This window comes from Hemicordylus capensis, chromosome 2, assembly GCF_027244095.1.
Source record: "Hemicordylus capensis ecotype Gifberg chromosome 2, rHemCap1.1.pri, whole genome shotgun sequence".
In the NCBI taxonomy this organism is placed as follows: domain Eukaryota; kingdom Metazoa; phylum Chordata; class Lepidosauria; order Squamata; family Cordylidae; genus Hemicordylus; species Hemicordylus capensis.
The window spans coordinates 331,770,653-331,791,733 of NC_069658.1; the positions used below are offsets into that span (position 1 = coordinate 331,770,653).

The 21,081-nt window shown below is 46.8% G+C and overlaps 1 protein-coding gene across 3 annotated transcripts in view; it reads right to left on the reverse strand.

The window, feature by feature from the left end:
• Positions 1–3,446: 3,446 nt before the first annotated feature.
• CDHR2 (cadherin related family member 2) overlaps positions 3,447–21,081 on the reverse strand; it is a 43,078-nt gene continuing 25,443 nt past the window's right edge. For 2 of the 3 annotated variants that reach the window (XM_053288918.1, XM_053288917.1), the window contains 16 exons: positions 18,552–18,791; positions 18,133–18,202; positions 15,178–15,792; positions 13,148–13,219; positions 12,551–12,594; positions 12,219–12,370; positions 11,236–11,338; positions 11,056–11,144; positions 8,834–8,917; positions 8,257–8,334; positions 7,939–8,002; positions 7,425–7,549; positions 6,996–7,109; positions 6,294–6,374; positions 5,944–6,007; positions 3,447–4,182 (listed from right to left, as the gene is read on the reverse strand). In XM_053288918.1, the coding sequence (XP_053144893.1) occupies positions 4,012–4,182; positions 5,944–6,007; positions 6,294–6,374; positions 6,996–7,109; positions 7,425–7,549; positions 7,939–8,002; positions 8,257–8,334; positions 8,834–8,917; positions 11,056–11,144; positions 11,236–11,338; positions 12,219–12,370; positions 12,551–12,594; positions 13,148–13,219; positions 15,178–15,792; positions 18,133–18,202; positions 18,552–18,791 (2,166 nt within the window). In that variant the 3' untranslated portion in view covers positions 3,447–4,011. Of the gene's footprint in view, positions 4,183–5,943; positions 6,008–6,293; positions 6,375–6,995; positions 7,110–7,424; positions 7,550–7,870; positions 8,003–8,256; positions 8,335–8,833; positions 8,918–11,055; positions 11,145–11,235; positions 11,339–12,218; positions 12,371–12,550; positions 12,595–13,147; positions 13,220–15,177; positions 15,793–18,132; positions 18,203–18,551; positions 18,792–21,081 lie in introns of those variants that run through there. The other variant, XR_008314757.1, reaches the window with a different exon arrangement.

Consider the following 21,081-nt stretch of genomic DNA (forward strand, 5'->3'; position numbering starts at 1 on the left):
AAACTCATGGGGGAAAGCTTCTACTTACATAGCTTCCAGTTCAGCATATACAGAACATAGAGAAAGCATAAAACATTAAAATAAAAGTTATTTTAAAGGGCTTTATATGAAAAATAATTTCAAGGGAATGAGTTAAATTCAAACACTTATGACCTGTACCTATGTCTTGCAAAGAGTCAGGTGAGGTTCAGAATAGCAACCTGCTTCTTTATTTGGGAGTTAAACTATAACATAAAATTTGTTATGTTCAAGGAGAAATAATCACTTAGAGACGTACATCAGCACTCCATAAGAACAGCCCTGCTGGATCAGGCCCAAGGCCTATCTAGTCCAGCATCCTGTTTTACACAGTGCATCTGAGAAGCCTACAGGCAAAAGGTGAGGGCATGTCCTCTCTCTTGATGTTGCTCCCTACAACTGGCATTTGGAAGCATCTTGCCTCTGAGGCTAGAGGTAGCCTATATCCACTAACAAGTAGCCATTGATAGACCCGTCCTCTATGAATTTGTCCAAGCCTCCCTTAAAGCCATCCAAGCTAGTAGCCATCACCACATCCCATAGCAGAGAATTCCATAGGTTAATTATGCACTGTGTAAAAAAGTGCTTCCTTTTCTAGGTCCTAAATTTCCCAGCCTTCAGTTTCATGGGATGACCCCTAATTCTAGTGTTGGGAGAGAAGGAGAAAAATTTATCTCTGTCCATTCTCTCTACTTCATAATTTTATACACCTCTATCATTTCTCCATGTAGTCACCTCTTTTCCAAACTAAAACCCCCCAAATATTGAAGCTTTGCCTCATAAGGAAGGTGCTTCAGGCCCCTGATCATCTTGGTTGCCCTCTTCTGCACCTTTTCCAGTTCTACAATGTCCTCTTTAAGATACGGTGACCAGAACTGTACGCAGTACTCCAAATGTGGCCGCACCATAGATTTGTGTAAGGGCGTTATAATATTATCATTTTTGTTTTCAGCCCCCTTTCTAATGAGCTCTAGCATGGATATTTATTTATTTATTTATTTATTTAGCAAATTTATTGACCGCCTGACTTCCTTAGACTCAAAGCAGTTTACATAAATTAAAAACTTTAAAGGATTTTACTTTTTTCACAGTTGCTGCGCACTGAGTTGACACTTTTAATGAGCTGTCCACCATGACCTTGAGATCTCTCTCCTGGTCAGTCATCGATAGCTCAGACCCCATCAGTGTATATGTGACGTTGAGGGTTTTTTTAAAAAATTTTTTATTCATTTGTTATTTTGTTTCCCACTTGCCCAGTTTAGAGAGATCCTTTTGGAGCTCCTCACAATCTCTCTTGGATGTCACCACCATAAATAGTTTAGTGTCATCTGCCACTGGTTACCCCATCTTCTAGATCATTTATGACTAAGCTAAAGAGTACTGGTCTCAGTACAGATCTCTGGGGAACCCCACTTCTTACTTCTCTCCATTGTGAAAACTCCATTTATTCCTACTCTCTGTTTCCTGTCCTTCAACTGGTTACTGATCCATACATGAACCTGTCCCCTTATCCCATGACTACTAAGTCTACTCAAGAGCCTTTGGTGGGGAATTTTATCAAAAGCTTTTTGGAAGTCCAAGCATACTTACTATGTCAACTGGATCACCTTTATTCACATGCCTGTTGACACTCTCAAAGAACTCTAAAAGGTTAGTGAGGCAAGACTTGCCCTTGCAGAAGCCATGCTGGTTCTCTCCTTCAGCAGGGCCTGTTCTTCTCTATGTTTAACAATTTTGTCCCTAAGTATGCTTTCCATCAGTTTACCCAGCACAGAAGGTAAGCTAACCAGCCTGTAATTTCCCAAGGTCCCCACTGGATTCCTTTTTTAAAATTGGGGTTATATTAGCTACTTTCCAGTCCTCTGGTACAGAGCCTGACTTTAGGGACAAGTTACATATATTTGCAAGGAGATCAGCAATTTCACACTGGAGTTCCTTCAGAACTCTTGGGTGGATGCCATTCGGCCCTGGCTGTTTGTTAATTTTAAGTTTTTCAAGACAGTTTCGAACATCCTCTCTTGTTACCTCAAATTGCCCCAGCTCTTCTGCCTCCATGCCTGAGAAGCTCAGTTCCGGTGCGGGTTTATGGTCAGTATCCTCCCCCATGAATACAGATGCAAAGAACTCATTCAGCTTCTCTGCAATCTCCTTATCCTCCTTAATAATCCCTTTCACATCCTCATTATCTAAGGGTCCAGCCACCTCCCTGGCAGGTTTTCTGCTTCTGATATATTTAAAGAAGTTTTTGTTATTGCCCTTGCCAGATGCTCCTCAAACTTAAATGCTCCTCAAACTCTCTTTTTGCATCCTTTATTGTCTCCTTGCAATTATTTTGCTAGAGTTTATGTTCCTTTCTCTTCATTTAGGCAGGACTTCCATTTTCTGAAGGAAATCTTCTTCCCTTTTATAGCTTCCCTGTCTCTACTTGTTAACCATGCTGGCATCTTCCTGAACTTGGTAGTACCTTTCCTCCTTCTTGGTATACATTCCAACTGAGCTTCTATTATCGTTGTTTTAAATACACTCCATGCTTTCTGGAGTGATTTGATCCTCCTGACTTGCCCTTTCAGCTTCCTTTTTACCATGCCCCTCATTTTTGAGAAGTTTCCTCTTCTGAAGTCCAACACATCTGTGTTGGATTTCCTTGGCATAGGAACATAGGAAGCTGCCATATACTGAGTCAGAGCATTGGCCTATCTAGCTCAGTATTGTCTGCACAGACTGGCAGCGGCTTCTACAAGGCTGCAGACAGGACTCTCTCTCAGCCTTATATGCTGACACATATAACACTTATATGCAGTGCTCCACCTGAATATAAGCTGAATTGGATCACACTATAGTTCCCCAATGGTTCTTCAACTCTGACATCTCTCATGGGTCCTGGGCACCACTCAGGATTAAATCCAAGGTCGCCTTCTCTCTGGTTGGTTCTGCGACCAACTGTTCTAAGGCACAGTCATTTAGCTTGTGTAGAAATCTGGCCTCCAAATTCCAGTCTTCTCTTAATAGAAAACTGCCATGTATAAACTTCCTGCATTACTCCTTCGTTTGATGTTATTACAACTCAGATATATAATTAGCCCTTTTCACGCAGAGAGAAATCCCACCACTAATCTTTATGTTTGAGGAACACAGGGCAACCAGCTAACTATCCTATCAGGAAAACATCCTGAAAAACACAAGCATCAAGTTTCAGCTGGAAAGGTTACAGGTAAGAAGGTCATAAATTCCTAGGCCAGAGTTGAATCAAATGACTGAGGAAAGGAGGGCTGGTTTTTGTTCTTAGTATCTATGATAGTAGGTCTCCATAGACCTTATCCCTGGAACCCTACAAAAGGCTTTAGCAAAACCCTTTTCACACAAATGCTTGGTATATCCTCCTAGAAAAAGAAAATGTGAGCTCAGGAAACATGAAGCCAGATGTGGGCAATAGCTGGTTCCTTTATTAGTACTTCATAGTTGCGTATGCAGAGGGGTCTGGATGCACTACCCAGACATCACTGCTGCACGATGTCCAAGAAGGGGAAGGAGGTCACTGGAGGCCACTGTCTTTGCCAGGAATGAGGTGGGGGGAGGGATGGAGCTGCATGGTGCAGGCTGTGTGCCCAGAGACTAGTAGCTTGCTTCGGAACCCCTGTTACCTGCCCAGTCTTTAATGGGAGATGGCATGTTGCATCCCACTTTTCAGACACGTTGCAGAAATGCTTTGTTGACACAACCTCACGTGGAAGGCACTGATCAGCTCCCTCTTCTTGTGTGGTGTGTTCTCTCATTCTGGCTCAAGCTCGGGCCAGACTTGGTCCTGGTTAGCATACAGGCCTGTGGGGGAGTTAATACAGATAACCATAAACCACCAGTTTAAAAGTATTCCCCAGGAGTGGCGAGTGTTTCTTGCCACTGCTGGTGTGAATTCGCCAGGCCAGAGTTGCTCCCCCATGTGTCCTGCTCACAGCCGGCTGCATCCTCCTTTGCCAGGTGAGAGGATGGGTGCCGTCACAGATCTGTAGTGTCCAAAGAGGAGTTGGTGAAGGACAAAGGCTCTTCCTTGGGAGGCCTCAGCTGCTGTGGCTTGTTTTCAGCTGTGTGACGGGAGTGGCTTTCTAGGGCAGCTTCCAAGGGCTCTTCCCAGCCATCGGCTTGCCATCGAGCACTGACTCTGCCCAGCTAAGAGGAAAGGAGAGAGAGCATTTAGAACATTGTTCTCTGTGGAGGGAATGCTGGATGCCATCAGATCTTGGGTTGCTGGGCTGTAGCCACAAGAGCTACGATATGGAGTGAGGCAGGCCCCGCCTTCATATGATCTCCCCCCACACAGGCGCCATGCTGTGTGTTGTACTTCCATGCAGGAACAAGAGGACAGATCCAACAGTCCAGTCCTTGTAGGATGGGGAACTCTTGTGTGGTGGCTAAGCTGTAGCTTTTATTCACCACACAGGTTTGAAGTTCTTATGGCACCCCAAAGCCATATTTCACAGCCCCAGGGCAGCTAGCACACAGCACCACACAATGGAACCATGTGGGTCTTCCAGGCTCTCTTGCTGGGGAAGATCACTTGGCTCTTGGTAGCTTTGCATGAAGGCAAGCACAATGCAGCAAACCCCAGATATGTAGTGCAGAGGCTGTTTGCTGTGGGTACGCACAATGGCTTGTGATGCCTCTTCCTGTTCCTACTAGTGGCTTGGAGGGGTCCCCATGAGACCAGGTGGCGGAGATGCTGTGAAGCCAGACTCCCTAGTGAGAACATGAGGGCATGGCTGAGTGTGCAAAGGTAGATGCAGGTGTGGCTCACCAGTAGGAGGCTGCCTGACCTGGCCGTGGCACATCATGGCAAGCGTCGCTGGGACAGCACACAGGAGTAGCCTACTGGTGCGCCAAAGCTACACTGCCTGGCATTTGGGCTGGCAGGCCAGAGACCAGGGGCTCTCCAAACAAGAGGGAGGCAAAGGGGGGGGGGGCTGGCACAGAGAGGGAAAGGCAACAAGTCGTGGGCCTGTTTCCCTCATTTGCTTTACTAAGAAGCTTGGGGGAATGCAAAGATGAGACTGGGAGCAATGTGCAAGTGCTGGAGCAGACTTTCCGCAATTGAGGGTACAGATGAGGGTCGAAGGCTCTCCCCACCCCAGAGCAGGTGGGAGGGGCCAGTGGATCACAGCTGTTGTACCGCAGTCCCCCAAGGTAAAGCCCACACTCTTCTTACTATTATTCATGCAAAGGGAGAACAGTTACACACAAACAGACCTACTGATATGCCCCTTGTGAGTACATGATTCCCTTAGATTACCCCACAGTTGATACAACTGGAAATCTGACTCCATATACACCTTGGCTTTTCCTAATAAATGCACATTAACAGCACTGGCAGTTCCCAGTGACTTCCAATGACATCTCTTTGTTGGTTCCTCCCAACAGCAGGAAATCTTGTTACTTCAAGTGGGACTCAGATTCCCATTAGCAAAATTCCCTCTTCAGGCATCATATAACCACGTATGCTGTACACTGTCACAATGCCAGGGCTGAGCTCTGGGCTTCAATGGCACCATCTAGGCTGCAGTGCCAGTCAGCTGGCCCAAAAGGTCAATCCAGAGCCTAGGTCTCGCAGCCAGCTTCTCAATCCAAGCTGTTCATTACTGGCTCCATGAAGAGTGTGCCTCACTCCTGCTTCCTCCCCACCCCCACCCCGATTGCTACCTGGGACTGCGACCCCTGCCTGATTTGACTCTTGTCTGCTACTGGCCACTCCACCCTGATGTGGGTGCTTCAGAATTCAGGGCAGACTCTTGCTGATGCCTGACACACATCTGTCCAAGGACTGTGGGTGCAAATCAACCACCATTAATACCACTACATTGTTATCAAATGGCAGGAACACATGTTGGCCAGGAGAATTTGTAGTGGGACAGTGCCAGACTTGGGTCTCCTCCTCACCTTCAGAACAGTGGCTGGACCACTCTCTGGAGCATCTACTGTGTTCTCATCTAAGGAGTTCAGGCTGTAAAAGAGAAAGCAGTTTGGATGATCCTAGAATGCTTGATAACTCTAGTTATAAGTCTCAACACCCCCACTAGCAGATACCAAGAACGTGGGACAGGGACATAGAAATTCACAACATGATCTCAATGCTCTACGTGATTAGTCATACGTGATTACCATGGATGGGTAAAGAACTCAGGGCTTCAGGTAATATGAGATAGGGCTTTTGGAGGGCAAGCTAATTAGATTAGCACAACCTGATTCTTCACAGGAGGAAAGCTCAAAGATGGGATTCATAGTCATACCTAGCCACCTCCACGCTGGAGTTGTCCTCAAAGCCCAGGTCCATGGAAGGGTCCAAGGAGAAACCAAGCACAGGGTTAGCCCTAAGGAAGAACAGCCCACAGATGAGTGTCTTGACAGCTGTGAATTCAGCCCATGCAAACACTTAACACACAACACCACAATATACATCAGACAACCAAAACGCCACAAAACAGTTATGAGTACAACAGATGCATATACACAAAATGTATCACTCTCAGTCAAGGCAACCTACAGTTTCTCCTTTAATTTTGCTCTCCTCTGTACAGCATAGCTGGAAGCTTCAAGGAAATAGATGTAATGATGCTTCACTAGAGCTAGCTGAAAGACTGGTTGCCCCTTGGCCATCAAACCATATATTCTCAACTGCATAGTCCTGCTGCATTTTCCAGAGTCCAGAGTCCAGTTACATCGACCAGATTGTCTGGAGACACTCTTATGTCTTTTCAGAGAGCACAAATGCAGCACTGGAGCAGCTCCATACCTGAAGTTTTCTCACACATGTTCAGTAATCAAGAGGCAAGATGGCTGCTAAGAAGAAGGGCGGGGGTGGGGGTGGGGGCTGATATTTCTCTAAGCAGATATGATACTTTTCTAGGTTTTGCTCCCTTGCAGCCAAGTACATGCTGCACTCTCTGAATGCTGGAACTGTCCTTCTTCAACCCTCCGCCACTTAAGCATACCCTTCTGTGTTGTATTTGTTGGTCCCAGGGATTGCAGGTCCCTGCTGCATGGCCTTCGCTGAGAATGTTGAAGCCACTTTCAGGGCTTTCAGGGCCTTGATCTTCCTCCCATAACTGCAAAAAGGAAAAAGCAAGAGGGAGGAGGGTGAGGAACATGCTGTGGAAAGGGCTGTCCTGGGAGAATGTTATGGATCCAGAAGCAAGTGGAATGGAATCCTTAAGGGCAGAAAGGCTGCAGCCGCTGCCGCTGCCGCCACCACCGCCACCGCCACCACCACCAGAGGTATGCAGATTAAAGGAGCCACTGCTGCCATGCAATGCAACACAAAGGGGATGGGGTTTACAGATATGGAGAGATGAGGTGGTGTTCATTCGGGGATATGAGCAGCATGATAAGTCTGGGTAGATAGGCAATACGAGTTTGTGTACCTTTTCCTCATGCCCATGACAGTCAGAATCAAGATGATGAGGAGGAGAAGCCCAGCCCCAGCCAGACCTACAATGATACCGAACAGCAGCAGCTCCTTGCTGGTGTTTGTTGGCTCCACAGAATCCTGGGATAGACGAATGGGTTATTCTAGTGGCTCAGCAAGTACTAATATCTATGGGCTGTTTAGGTTATTCCATGGCTACAGCCCCGAACCCACAGAGCTCTCCTCACGCTAGTGTCAGCTGCAGCTCAAGCCTATTTTCTCCATATGCTTGCTGCCACAATGCCAGTTTCTGCCGATGAAGCACTGGCATCAGACGTATGGCCCTCTCCTTGGCGGTTCCTGGCCAAGCCGGACTCTGCTGTCGTTCCTGGGCCCACCCCTTGCCTCAGAGGTACCTGCCCCAATGAATCCCTTGTGTTCATTATGAGCAGCTGCCCTCACCTTTCTTCAGAGAGACTTCTGAGCTGCTCTTCGACATTTAGGAATATTAGCAGGAGACATGTACTCACAGTGATGATTAGCAGTCCAAGGCTGAGCAACTGCGCCAAGGCCTTGTCGTTTTCCTGGATGAGCCTGGAGAGAAGACAGTTTGGAGAGTATCAGGAAGTGCTTCCCAAAGGCTTCTCTGGGGGCTTTTTCTTGTCTTGCCAGAGTTCTTCCTGGGCCTTTTCCCTAGACTGCATTCCTGCCCAGATCCCTTTCAATGGACAGCCCTTCACCATGCACTGCTCCCCTCCCCATCTTCTGCCTCTTTCCTCCCGGGGCCAACAGAAGCACTCTGCTTTTCGTCTGGGTTCATCCATTCCACAGCAGCCTCTGTCACTCACGTGCGCACAGTGTTGCCTGTTAGAGCTGTGCCATTGCTGATGACAAAATAGGCCTCCATCACTGTCTTTTCCTGAGCCCTGCAGGATAGGAGACAATAATTCAGGAGATGGCGGTATCAGCTGGAGGTATCAGCTTGAGCACCTTCCTAGCTACCTTGCTGATCAAAGAGCCATCCCACATAAGATGATTTGACAAGCTAACTGGCCACATTTCCCTGCAAACCTAGTCAAGTGCTGATGAATCAGCATTATGGAGCCAATAACATCATCTGCCACACTGGGCCTAGCCACAAACACCACCCACATGCCAACTCAGTGCTTGGAACCTCCATACACTCATCTCTCCTCAGATATTCTTTTATTGGCTCCAATCCATTCATTCCACAAGCTGCATATTCCTTCATGCACACACTTCCTACCAGCACCTTCTAACCACATTGGATAGTGTTTGCGCCAGTCATACAACAGGCCTATTTTGCCACCCCCCTCCTTCCTTATTCATCCATTCTCCTTGAGTAGCCCTGTTTTCTCCTTAGCCTTGCCCACTTCCACTTCCTATCCTTTCTGTCCCAATCACCTCTTAGATCTGGAGTTTGATGACTCCTCTATAGACTTGATTGATGCCATGTAGAATGTTGCTTGTGTTGCCACAAACAGAGCCCTGGAAGTAGCACAGGAAGAGGAGACAATTATTCACAGACTCTAGGCTAAATATGCCACAAGATACAGGCTGTATATTTTCATCTCAATTGAGAGTACCACGGTAATGCTGAAGACACCAAAGAAACAGGGCTACTCTCTCTAGCTGCATCTTGCTCAGTGCTAGGTAACCCTCTATAGTATTGCTTCTTCTGCACCTTCAGACATGAGAGACTCATGTCAGTGAGCCATCACTGAGAATCATAATATCAAAATGAAAACATTGGTGGTGGAAGAGATGGTACATAAGTACAGAAGAGTGCACCTGAAGTACCCATTCTACATGAAGGCAGCCATATTTAGCATCCAATATTTAAAAACTAATTCCATGTTCCAACTCAGCCATGAGAAAGAGGAAATCATACTAATGTAGTCTATTGTTTTCTTCTGTAACTGACAAAGGTTACAACCCCTGCTAACTTGGCAAAGAGGCGCCTTTTAACATGGTGATTCTCTTTATTTAGCAGGGGGAGAGTAACTGGCCCTATCCACTCCCCAGCGCAGTACCTCCAGTGACTGTTGCTGGTGTCTGTCTTATGGTTTTTTTTAGATTGTGGGCCCTTTGGGGACAGGGATCCATCTTATTTATTTATTATTTCTCTGTGTAAACCACCCTGAGCCATTTTTGGAAGGGTGGTATATACATTGAACAAACAAACAAACAAACAAACAACAACCACCAAAACTATGTATGCTTGTCAGTTTGACCCTCCGCTCATTTTTCTTCTTCTTCCTTTGAGGTTTTGAAACATGTTCAATTTTAAGAATGATTCCCCAAGGTGAAATTACCCATCCCTGGCTTATTGAGGTTCCTTGAGTGCCTGAGGGTCCCTCCAATTTACATTGCTTGTGCTTTCACTTGGAAAATGGCCTTCTGTTTTGTACTGATTTGTACAATGGAATTATCTGAGCAGCCATATCGCTACAAGGAGAAAAGAGCCACATGCAAATGTTCTCTGCAACTTGATGAGTAAGGATTCATTCCCCACCTGCCATGCAGTGGATATCCTTCATGAACATATGAACCTAACAGGTAAGAGCAACTACTATCAGGTTATTACTACAACTGAGCTTCCCCCCAGCTTAGGCCAGCAGGAAGAACAGTGTGAAGCAAAATGTTTGTTTTAAAACACAATGTGTAAATGTAACAAACACAGTGCTGATGCCATTTCCAATTGCACAAATATCATGGCATCTGACCCTGAAACAGTTTCAGTGCATTGTAGAAAAGTGCTCAGTGAGCATAGGATACACTGCAAATCCTACAACATGGCAGCATATTGGCGTGCAGAAAGTGTGGTGCCACTTACTGAGAAGTGTGAAACATCCAATCCAGTAACCCATATCCTACAACAGAGTAACTTACAAAGCACAGATGTTTGCCCAGCCATTCTTGAGAACTTCCACCAAGAGAGATTCTACAACTTTCCTTAGCAGCGTATCCCATTTATTAAATCTTCTTAGCACAGACATACTGTAGCCCAAGAAAAGGGGCTTTCCAGCAATGCCCTTGTAGCCTAGACCATTGATTCCTCCACTAACTGAAATGGCCATGTGCAGAATTAGATTTTTAAAAGATGCTAAAACTCTGCACTAAGAGGCTAAAACTCTGCAAATATGAAAGCCATATTTTGGCTCATAGTGCATGATGCAAAGGAACCCACATCTACTCCATAGTTTCTGAATGCAGTATGTGAATTTTCACAGAATTCTGTATATTTTACCAAGAGAGAGAATGACTACAGTTTGTGGTATCAGACAGACTGCATGTGGCACTGACAAAAGTCTTTTTACCTAGTGACTAGAAGACAGAGCCACCGTCTCCTTTGATTTGTCAGATATATCTTGTATATTTTAAAATGTTCTCTGCAACGATGAGAATACGAACCTCCTTTCTTAAAAACAACAGCTGAAGTTCTTAAGAAGCCAGTTTCTGGTTCAGATTTCAAATGCTACATGTGAAATCCACATGACCCACCCACAACCACCCCCACCCCCACCCCACTCCTTCTGCAGTCCTCTCCATGCTGTTTGTCTCTTGCCCTGTGCCAGATTCTGTCCTTGAGTCAACCCACTGAGTAGAGGAAAGGCATATCATACGCTTTGATTTTCTCCAAGTTGGTCTGCACATCCTGCAAAGAGGTGCTAAACCTCAGCGTGACGCGGTAGCTTTGATCCACAGTGAAGATCTGGAGGAAAGAGATGGTAGTTCTCAGAGGTAAGCCATGATAAATGTTGGCACTGTGGAAGGAACCTGGCAAGCCAGGAAAAGAGTCTTACATCCAGTGATGTTGAGGAACTCAGTGGGGGAGTCCCATGGTCTTTGGCTTCCACCATCAACTGATATCGGCCCTTCAGTGACTTGTCAAGGTTGCTTGCAACTCTGTAAGAACAGAGGTATTAGCAACAGAGGCATTGGGAATTGTTCACCCTCAGACTCTGTACCAGTGAAGGAACAGACCTGCCCCTGATCCCATCTTGTACTGTTCTGTTCTGTTCCACTTCAATACTCTGCTCCAACCTTCTGGATTTCTCACAGGGAAACCAGAATAAACATATGCTACCCAGTTTGTGGGGAGAAAGCCCGAAAGCACTTACTTCCCCACAGACAATTGTTCTGCCATCCCTGGGTGGGTGGATCGCCCACCCAGGCGAGCACCAGCTGCTCCAGCAGCTCCACAGGTCAGGGTGCTGAGACATGCTGCCCTCTGTCGGCCCACCCCCTGGAGCTCCAATAATGCACTGCACACTCGTTATGGGGATCCCCGCTCCCCTCCCCAAGTCTGCCAGCTGCGACTGACACATGAGCAGAAAAAATGAGGTTAAAATGCCCTTAACCTTGTTTTAAAGGGTGGCTCCACAAGTGGGTTTGCCTCTGTGGTGCCGCTGGGATAGGCCCAATTCCCGCGGTTCACATGTGCATGCCGAATTGGGCTGGGAGCCCGGTTTTGCACACGTGTGTGAAGAGCCTCACTAGATTAGAATCAGCACTGAAGTGTTAGGCTGACAGGAAAGTTAGAGATTGCCTCAGTGGACTCCTAATGATGTTAACATCACACCCACGCAGCAGCGGGAGGGGGAAGCCTCTTTTAGGTCCAGGATCAGAAGCTCTACTAAAGATTTGAAGTCCCAAACAGACGAGTGATTTTTTGATGGCTGTAGCCTTCAGTGCTACGGACCATCAATTCCCCCTGCCACCCAATTAGTGTCCACCAGTGTGGTTTCCATCTTGTTCTTCCAGACAAGAAAACCCCATCAATTACTGGATACTTCCAACGTAGATGTCCTCCTCTACTGTTGTCACCACTTTGAAAAGATTTGTAAGGGTCTGTTTGGGCCCGTTGTCTGGGATGAAAACTACCTTGGAGATGGCAAACGTGATCACACAGTTCACCCCTGAATCACGATCTTTAGCCTGGAAGAAGGAGGAACATTCTAAACTCTGGTGCTCTTTGAAATACTCTCTCACCCTGTCTCACAGCTTGAGAGAACCAAAGCCAGTTCCCACCATAGGCAGGGCCAAAATGGATAGAGACACGTGCATGCACATGTACACACACACGCACACACACAGCAACACTCCAAACTCTCTTACCTTGACCTCAGCCACCTTCACTAGCGAGATCTCTGGGATTACCACTATAACAAAATACCAGATACAGATCAGAGTGTGTCAAAGAGCAAGGCAAGCTGGAAACTGAGCTCTAAGTCCCACTACCCACTGCAGGTTACAAGGAGGCAATTGCCCTTCTGCTACCAGCACATGCTCCCATAGATGGGCAATGACTGAGTCTCCAGTGGGGTATTTCTTTGCCCTAGCTAAAGAATATGAGATGCAAAACTGACTGACGGCTCCTCCTCCTCAAATGGCTGAGTAGGATAGAGGGGGAAATCTGGTAGTTGTCATGAACTGCGGGAAGGGCTGTCGTCTGATGGAAGGAGAAGCTTTCTGAGAACGGCACTCAGTTGTACTTCATTAAAGACACATGGTGGGAACAGGGCTGATGATATCAGTCCCAAAGAGCAGGCCCCTCCCACTGAGCCCGAGGAGAATTTTGTCAGCATAGGGCAGAGCTAGAATCCTTGAAGCAGTTTGGCATACAAAACAACATCAACCCCACCCATCCATTAGGGGGCATTGATGGAACATCCTGACTGCTGTGAGTGACTCTCTTGGTCATAATGCTCTTACCAAAGGTATCCATCACAGGAAGGAACAATGGTGGGTTGTCATTCACATCAACAATTTTTATTCTCAGGGTCTCTGCAAAAAAAAAAAAAAAAAGGGCGGGGGGAGGAAGCTCCAATCACTGTGCCTAGGTGGCTCTGCAGGCCTTCTCTGTGCCCCCTGCAGGTAGGAGCCACAGTCCTCCGCTCCAGTGAGCAAGACACTACTGCACCTCCTGCCTCACATTTTCAATCAAAAGCACAACACATTGCTTCCTGAAAGAGTTACTGTAAAAGCATCCTTTCCTTTCCCTGCATTGCTCCTACATTGGCTACAGTGCTGCTACTTCTACTCCAGAGGAATAAAGAGCCTCCAGCTCTGGGATGCTGGGTCAGCAGTGTTATTTTCACACAACCAGCATCCCAATAAGAGGCAATGGCAAGAGAACTGTGTCTCCAGTTGGGAGGGGATTAGTAACCAACCACTTGGTAACCTGATGCAGACAAAGTGTGGTGGTCAAGGTAGAGCTGCTCTGCAACCACGGTTCTGCTGCTGGGAACCAGGAACCAGAAACCACCCTTGCTGGGAGCAAAATGACGGCAAATAAGTCATCTGCTGGGAGAGGTAGCAGTGGGGGGAGGGAGAGATGAACATGCATTCCAAGAACTCAGTATAATCCAGGATGGTTGTGCTGCTATCAGGCCTAGCTTCACCCTTCCACTGCCTCCATTGGTGACTCTATTTCTTCTCAGACACAGCCCTAGTTGAATGAGGGTATGTAAGGGCTGTCCAGGTATTATGACAGGTTTCTGTTCCTGCTACACATTTCTCTCAGCAGCTTTTTTGTACAATATGCAGTGCTTCTTTGGAGAGCAGGGACTAGAGTATATGGTAATTCTACCACCAGCAACCAGCAGTCCTGCATGGCTCCCTAAAGCATCGTTCACTGGGATAAAAAGATATGTTCAAGTACTGGAGAAAGAATCTAGATGTCTTAGTGGACCACACTGAACATGAGCCAGCATAGTGCAGCTATGTGCGGCAGCTAAAAAAGCTAGTGCAATATTGGGTTCCATCCACAGAGGCATAGTGTCCACATTAGGAGACGTAACATTGCCAACTCTGTTCTGCACTGGTCAGACTTCACATGGAATAGTGGCCAACATGGTGGGCAGCTATCCACTTCTGTTAGGGAGCTCCATTCTTCTGTCCCAAGACTGCTCTAAGCTTAGCCAACATCTTGCTGATTTCTCCCTGCCCCCATTTGTGTTCTTTGCCATCTGAAAATACATTCCTGAGCATTGCACAGCCCTCGGGGACATATTTCTGGATGATGAAGAGCATTAACAGAGGCAGGGGGAAATCAGCAAGAATCACTCCGCCCTTGCTTTGCACATGCTCTGCTGCTCAGGAAGATGTTGGCTGAACTTGGAACAGCCTTGGCGCCAAGAAACAGAGTTCCTTTACAGCAGCAGATAGCTGTCCATAATATTGGCCACTGGGTCCAGTTCTGGACACTGCATTTTAAGAAACACACTGATAAACTGGAACAAGTTCAGAGAAGGGCAATACAGATGGTGAAGGGTCTGGAAACCAAGCCCTATGAGGAATGATTAAAGGGGCTGGATGCGTTTAGCCTGGAGAAGAGAAGACTAGGGGGAAATACAACAGCCATATTCAAATACCAGAAGGGCTGTCACAAAGACGAAGGAGTGAACTTGATCTCTGTTGCTCCTGAGGGCAGGACTAGAACCAGTGGGAAGAAATGAGAAGGAAGCAGATTCAGGCTGGACATTTGGAGGATTTTCCTAACTGCAAGAGCTGGTTGACAGTGGAACAATTTACCTCACACGGTGATGAGCTCTCCTTCACTAGAATGGCCAGTTACCAGGGGTGATACTACAGCAGATTCCTGCCCTGAGCAGGGTGTTGGACTAGAAAACCTCCCTCCTCATTCTAAAATTCTGATTCTGTGAAAAGCAGCAGAAGGCATTTGTGAAGCTGGAGGGTCAGGAGGAAATGTGTGGGAAGGCCTGTTGATTCAGATCACTTACCATTCCTACTGTAGGGGTCTCCCACCTCAGTGAACTCATCTTTAACACGCAAGGTAAGTTCCACTAGATCGCAGGTCTCATAGTCTATCCCTGAACTAGTCACATAAAGTGAGCCATTGGGCTCCAGGTGGAACCAGTCCCGGCACCTGTGGCCTGCATTAGCGGAGTTCTTGAAGCAGGCTACAGCTAACTCCTGGAAAACCAGTGAGCTGTTGGCATCCAGATCGGTGGCGTTCAGCGTTTCCACTAACTCATGCAGGGTGATGTTCTCCAGGACCTCGATATCATGCGGTGGAGATGGAATGATGGATGGGGGCTCATCATTGATGTCCAGCACATTCACCCTCACTGTGGCTGTGGCGGTTTCCACTGCCCCACCAAAGTCTGAATTCTCAGCCTGCATGGTCAAATCGAAGAACTTCTCCTGCAGCCGGTCATAGTCAAGAGCAATGTCACGTTTCAGCCACAAGTTCCCCTGGTACCAGCCAGGCCCCAGCTGGCTGGCATATACCAGGAATTTGCTGGAGTCCTGACTGTTTCCAATGTTGAATGTAATACGATTGTTGATCTCTGTCTGGTCAGCATCTGTGGCTGTCACATTGCCTACAGAGATTCCTGGAGATAGAAAGCTTGTTAGAACTACTATACCACCACTGTACTGCCCCACAAGAATAGCAGGGGGAGACTATATATGCTTCCATTGTTCATATAGGAGCAACTTGCCCCAAACTGGCTACTCATGTGCTTCCTGCCTTGCCACTCCTTCCTGTTCCCCATTGCCTGCAAATCTTGTCATACTCTTTGGAGTACTGTTTCAGCGCAACTGGCTATCCTGTTCATTCAGGGCTTAATTCATGATGATGGTCATGATCTTAGAAGGCCTAAAGAAAGCCAGTGTAGTGTAGGGAGACTGTGTTAGATTAGAAATGGAGAAACAGAGGTTTAATCCCTGCTCAGTCATGAAGTGTGATTTTGGGTCAGCCACTATTTCTTAGCCTAACCTACTTATTGATTTGATACTATTGATTTGTTCATAGAACAAATCAATCCAGAATTTTCACTCGAGGCACAAATGACCAGGCTCAAACTATCATACTTTGGACACATTATGCGAAAACCCAGCTCCCTTGAGAAGTCTATAATGCTGGGGAAAGTTGAAGGAAAGAGAAGAAGATGATGACCAGCAGCAAGGTGGATGGACTCGATTATGACAAGAATGGACGCACCATTGAGAGACCTTAAAGGCCAAGCTGAAGACAGATCATTCCTGGAGAGAATCTATCTATGTGGTCGCTAAGAGTCAACACAGACTTGATGGTACTTAATCAATCAGTCAGTCAATCAATCAAATCAATCAAAAACCTACTTAATATGTCTGTTGTGAGGATAAAATTGGTGGGGGAGAACAATGTACATCACCTGAGCTCACTGGAGGAAGGGCAGGATATAAATTTAATAAAGGAACAGCATATCTGAGGGAACATCTCACCCTATACAAATCTACTTGCCCCTAAAGATCTCAGGTAGGGCGAGATGAAGGTTTTTCCATATATCAGACAAATGTTGTATCTGTAATTTTTCTCCTTTGTGTCTAATACCAGCTCCTGGGGGCAATTTGGATCAGAGACACAACAAGAGGGAAAGGGTCGGACTCAGCACGCCCCCACAATGCCACAATCCCAATCCGACATATCTCTCTCACATGACTGTTGATTGAAGAAACAAATTACACTGAGAGTCCAAACTCAGAGCTCCAAAATCCAGTGTTATTCGAACTGGAAGTTCATAGAGGGTCTTTATAGGCATGGCCCCCTTACTGCAAAACTCCCTCCTTAAGAAGGCCTGCCTGAGGAGGACTGCTTGCTTTTATACAGAGATGGCTGAACACCTCAACACTCATGGAAATGCTCCAAGTTCTTCACCCTCAAACAGAGCTGTTTCTAGCACTTGTGGTACCCAGGGAGAGAACAGTTTAAACAGTCCTCCCTATGATGAATCAATATTGTTCCAGCCAAGCCCAAACCGACATGATGGGTGCTGCCTACCACCCAACCAACAAAAAAAATGGGCAAGCAGGCGATTTTTAACAATTTTTTAACCTTTTCCCCAAACCCAATAAGATCATAAGCCAATTGGAAGTCAGTGGCAGAAAACTAATCAGCAAGGAGAGAACACGCCTCCAAAATGGCACCCGAAACATTTGAAACATTCAGTTCGAAATGGGGTTGTTTTGTTCCAAGCTCGAAACAGGCTCTTTATTTTAAGGGTGTTTCCCCCCCGCAAGCTCAAGACATTCGAAATGGCCCGTTTCGAGTAAAAATATTTCGACATCAAAACATTTTGCACATCTCTACTTCGGAAGCCTCCAAATCCCCAGAGCCACCACAACTTTGCCCTGGGATGCTGCACAACAGTTTTTAGGCCCCACATGGCAGTGCTACCACTTTTCTCCTGGTGCACAAAGTGGGGGGGGGGATTTGCTGGCTCCCTGTATGCTCTTGCTCCCGATTCTTCTGCTATCTTGCCACTACCAAAACCAGTAAGTAAAGAATGGAATACTGACAGAGAAGCTGGTAGCAAGGTGGGGGGGGGACACTTCTCTCTGAACTCAGAGCAGGACTTTTGAGGGCTGTTTCCCCTTAGAAAAATAGGCACTTTCCCAAACTCCAAGAATGCTTTCTCAGCCCGAGTTCAGAGAAGTTCACTGACAATCTCACTTTTAGGAAAACCTGAAAGATGCTGCTTTTCCAGAAAGTTTTTCTTAAAAGCTTTTCCTGTAGCTCTCTAAATTTTGAAAACCACTTTGATTTATGAGAAAAAACAAGATAAAAATCTTCAGCAGACAAGGTAAAATGCTCTTCCAAAGCCTAGCTTCTATGTATCATGCTTTCCCCACAGGGATATCCTGAATTCCCTTCCAGTTAAAAGTAACTAAGGATCCATGGTACACCATACCTGGTAAGCCTTCTTGAACCGAGAACTCATAAAAAGAGCTCTCAAATCTCGGTGCATTGTCATTTATGTCCTAGGGAGAAAAGAAGAAAAGGTAAGTAGGGACAATTCTATGGCCAAGTCCATGCTCAAGGTAATTGATAACATGGGACATTCAGGCAGAATGATGGTATCTATGGTGAGGTTGCCATATGGTGAGGTTGTCATATCTTGCAAGTAGGCAAGGGTGATGCAGATTTTGCAAGCCCCAATGTCATGATATCTGTCTGCCACAAGTGTCCACTCATGGGTGGAGGGGGGCATACCCACCACCATTAGGTATTCCTTACCTGAGCAGGGCAAAGACCCTGCAGCCCCCTTATGCCCTAGCCCCAGCCACCTCCTCCAAGCATTCCTTTCCCTCCCCCTGGGAGCATGGGTACCTCCACAGTGATGGTGACATTGACAGTGGTGTTCAACTGAGGGATGCCCAAGTCATGCACAAGTACTGTCACCACCATTACGCCGTTGAGCTCTGCAGGGATGGCTTCCCGGTCCAGTGGCCCATTGCTGCTCAGCTTGCCTGTGTCTGGGTTGATAGTGAAGTTGCTGCTGAATTCACCTGGCATAATCTCATATTGTAAGCGGCTATTATTAGTATTAGGGTCATCCTGGTCAGTGGCCTAGGAAGCGAAATGAAGGAGCTGTTAGCAAACAATGGGAAGGAGCAAAATCCTTTTCACTTCAGCCAACTGGTAATTAATAGGGGGTAGGATCTGATCAGGGGAGATTATCTCATATTTGCCTTGTGTTGTGGTCTCTCCTCTTCTTCTGCAGCAGGTTTGGGTAGCTGTTTGTTTGTTTGTTTTTTAATCTTGGGAGCTACACACTGTGCAGAACTGCCACACCAGAAATGCCTGTGCTGTCTCTCATTCACACATATGATATACGCACAAGAGTCTCACAGACACACACACAAAAGTATCTCTTCTTCCTTGTCATATACTCTCCTCCCCTTCTTTCTCCTACACACAGGCTATATACCAAGGGGTCTCAAACTTGGTTCCCCAGATCCTGTTGGACTACAACTACCATCTTCTCAGCCACACCATCTGAAGGCCATTAGGGCTGGGGATTATGGGAGTTGTAGTCCAAACACCAGTACAGCAACCAGCCTCAGAATTGACAATGAAGACATTGAAGTGGTGGATAGCGTCTGCCTTTTAGGACCAACCATCAACAGTAAAGGATCCAACAGTCAAGAAATACGCCGCAGACTAGCACTTGGTAGGGTTGTAATGAAGGCCTTGGAAAGGATATTTAGATGCTGTGATGTGTCCACACCTACGAAGATTAGAATCATTTGGACAATGGTTTTTTCCATGACACTCTATGGATGCGAAAGCTGGACTTTGAAGAAGCACGATAGAAAACGCATTGACGCTTTTGAACTTTGGTGCTGAAAAAGACTTTTGAAGATACCATGGACAGCCAGGAAAACAAACAAATGGATCATAGAATAAATCAATTCAGAATTTTAACTCAAGGCACAAATGACCAGGCTCAAACTATCGTACTTTGGACACTTTATGTGAAGACCCAGCTTCCTTGAGAAGCCTTGAGAACTTTCCTTGGGAAAGTTGAAGGAAAGAGAAAAAGAGGACGACCAGCAGCTAGTGATGTGCATGCCCCCCGAACCAGTCCGGATGGGCACGGGGGGTTGTAGACGCACTCGCAGCTGCCATGCGCGCTCCCTACACGTCACACGTCGACGTGTGACGTCTGCGGAGCGCACGCGTGCACTTGCCGCCATCGACGTGTGACGTGTAGGGAGCGCACGCGTGGCGGCCACAATTGCGCACGCGCATCAGAACAGGCGCATGCGTGGAGCGTGTTTGAGTTCGATCGGGCTAACAATGGGGCCAGGGGCGGCAGGGAGGAACGCTGCTGCCCCAGAAACTTTTGCAAAAGTCACAGCGCCGGAGGGGGAAGAGCGACGGGGGGGGGGTAAGTACTACCCCCCCACCCTTAAAGCTACAACCCCCCTCTGTGCTGAGCCGCCGGACCGGCTTGGAACCGGACCAGTTCGGAGGCCTCCAGAATGGCCTCCGAACCGGTTTGGGCACACCCCTACCAGCAGCAAGGTGGATGGACTCGATTACGACAGCAATGAATGCACCACTGAGAGACCTCAAAGGCCAAGTTGAAGATAGATCATCCTGGAGAGAATCTATGTGGTCGCTAAGAGGCAACACCGAATTGACGGCACTCAATCAATCAATCAATCAGTCCATACACATCTGGGAACCCATGTTTGAGAATCTCTGCTATATACACATACATGCACACACAAGCAGGTATGTTCCCGCATTCTTACAGATACAAATATGTCTACTCAGAACTAGCACAATTGATAATGCATGGGGCTGTCCAGCAAATTTTAGCTCTGTTTTCTGTAACAATTGGACCCTCTCACCCATGTGCTCATCCCCTGGGATGCTATCTTGATCCAGGCCTCACCCATGTTTCGACATCTCTAGCACAAGCACACACATCAATCCTGATACTCCTTGGAAAGCAAATATATAGTGCAATGTTTTTAAAATGGGGCATCTATTCAGAAAAAAACAATGAGTAGAGGCGCTATTGCTCAGTAGTAGAGCATCTTGCTTTGTATGCAGAAGGCCTCAAGTTAGGTCCCTTGCATCTCCAGGTATGGCTGGGAAGACCTCTGTCTGAAACCCGAGAGAGCCACTGCCAGTTTGTATAAGAGATACTGAGTTAGATGGGCCAATGGCCTGACTCAGCGGGAGGCAGCTTCCTATGTTCATATGCTGGTGTTTCACTTTCCTACTGGGGGACCACTTGCTAGCATGAATGGATCTTTGTGTGTGTGTCAAGATTATGGTGTCAAGGGGCAAGAATCAGCAAAAAGTATGTATCCCTGGTAGAGGGGTATGACAATTTATAGTG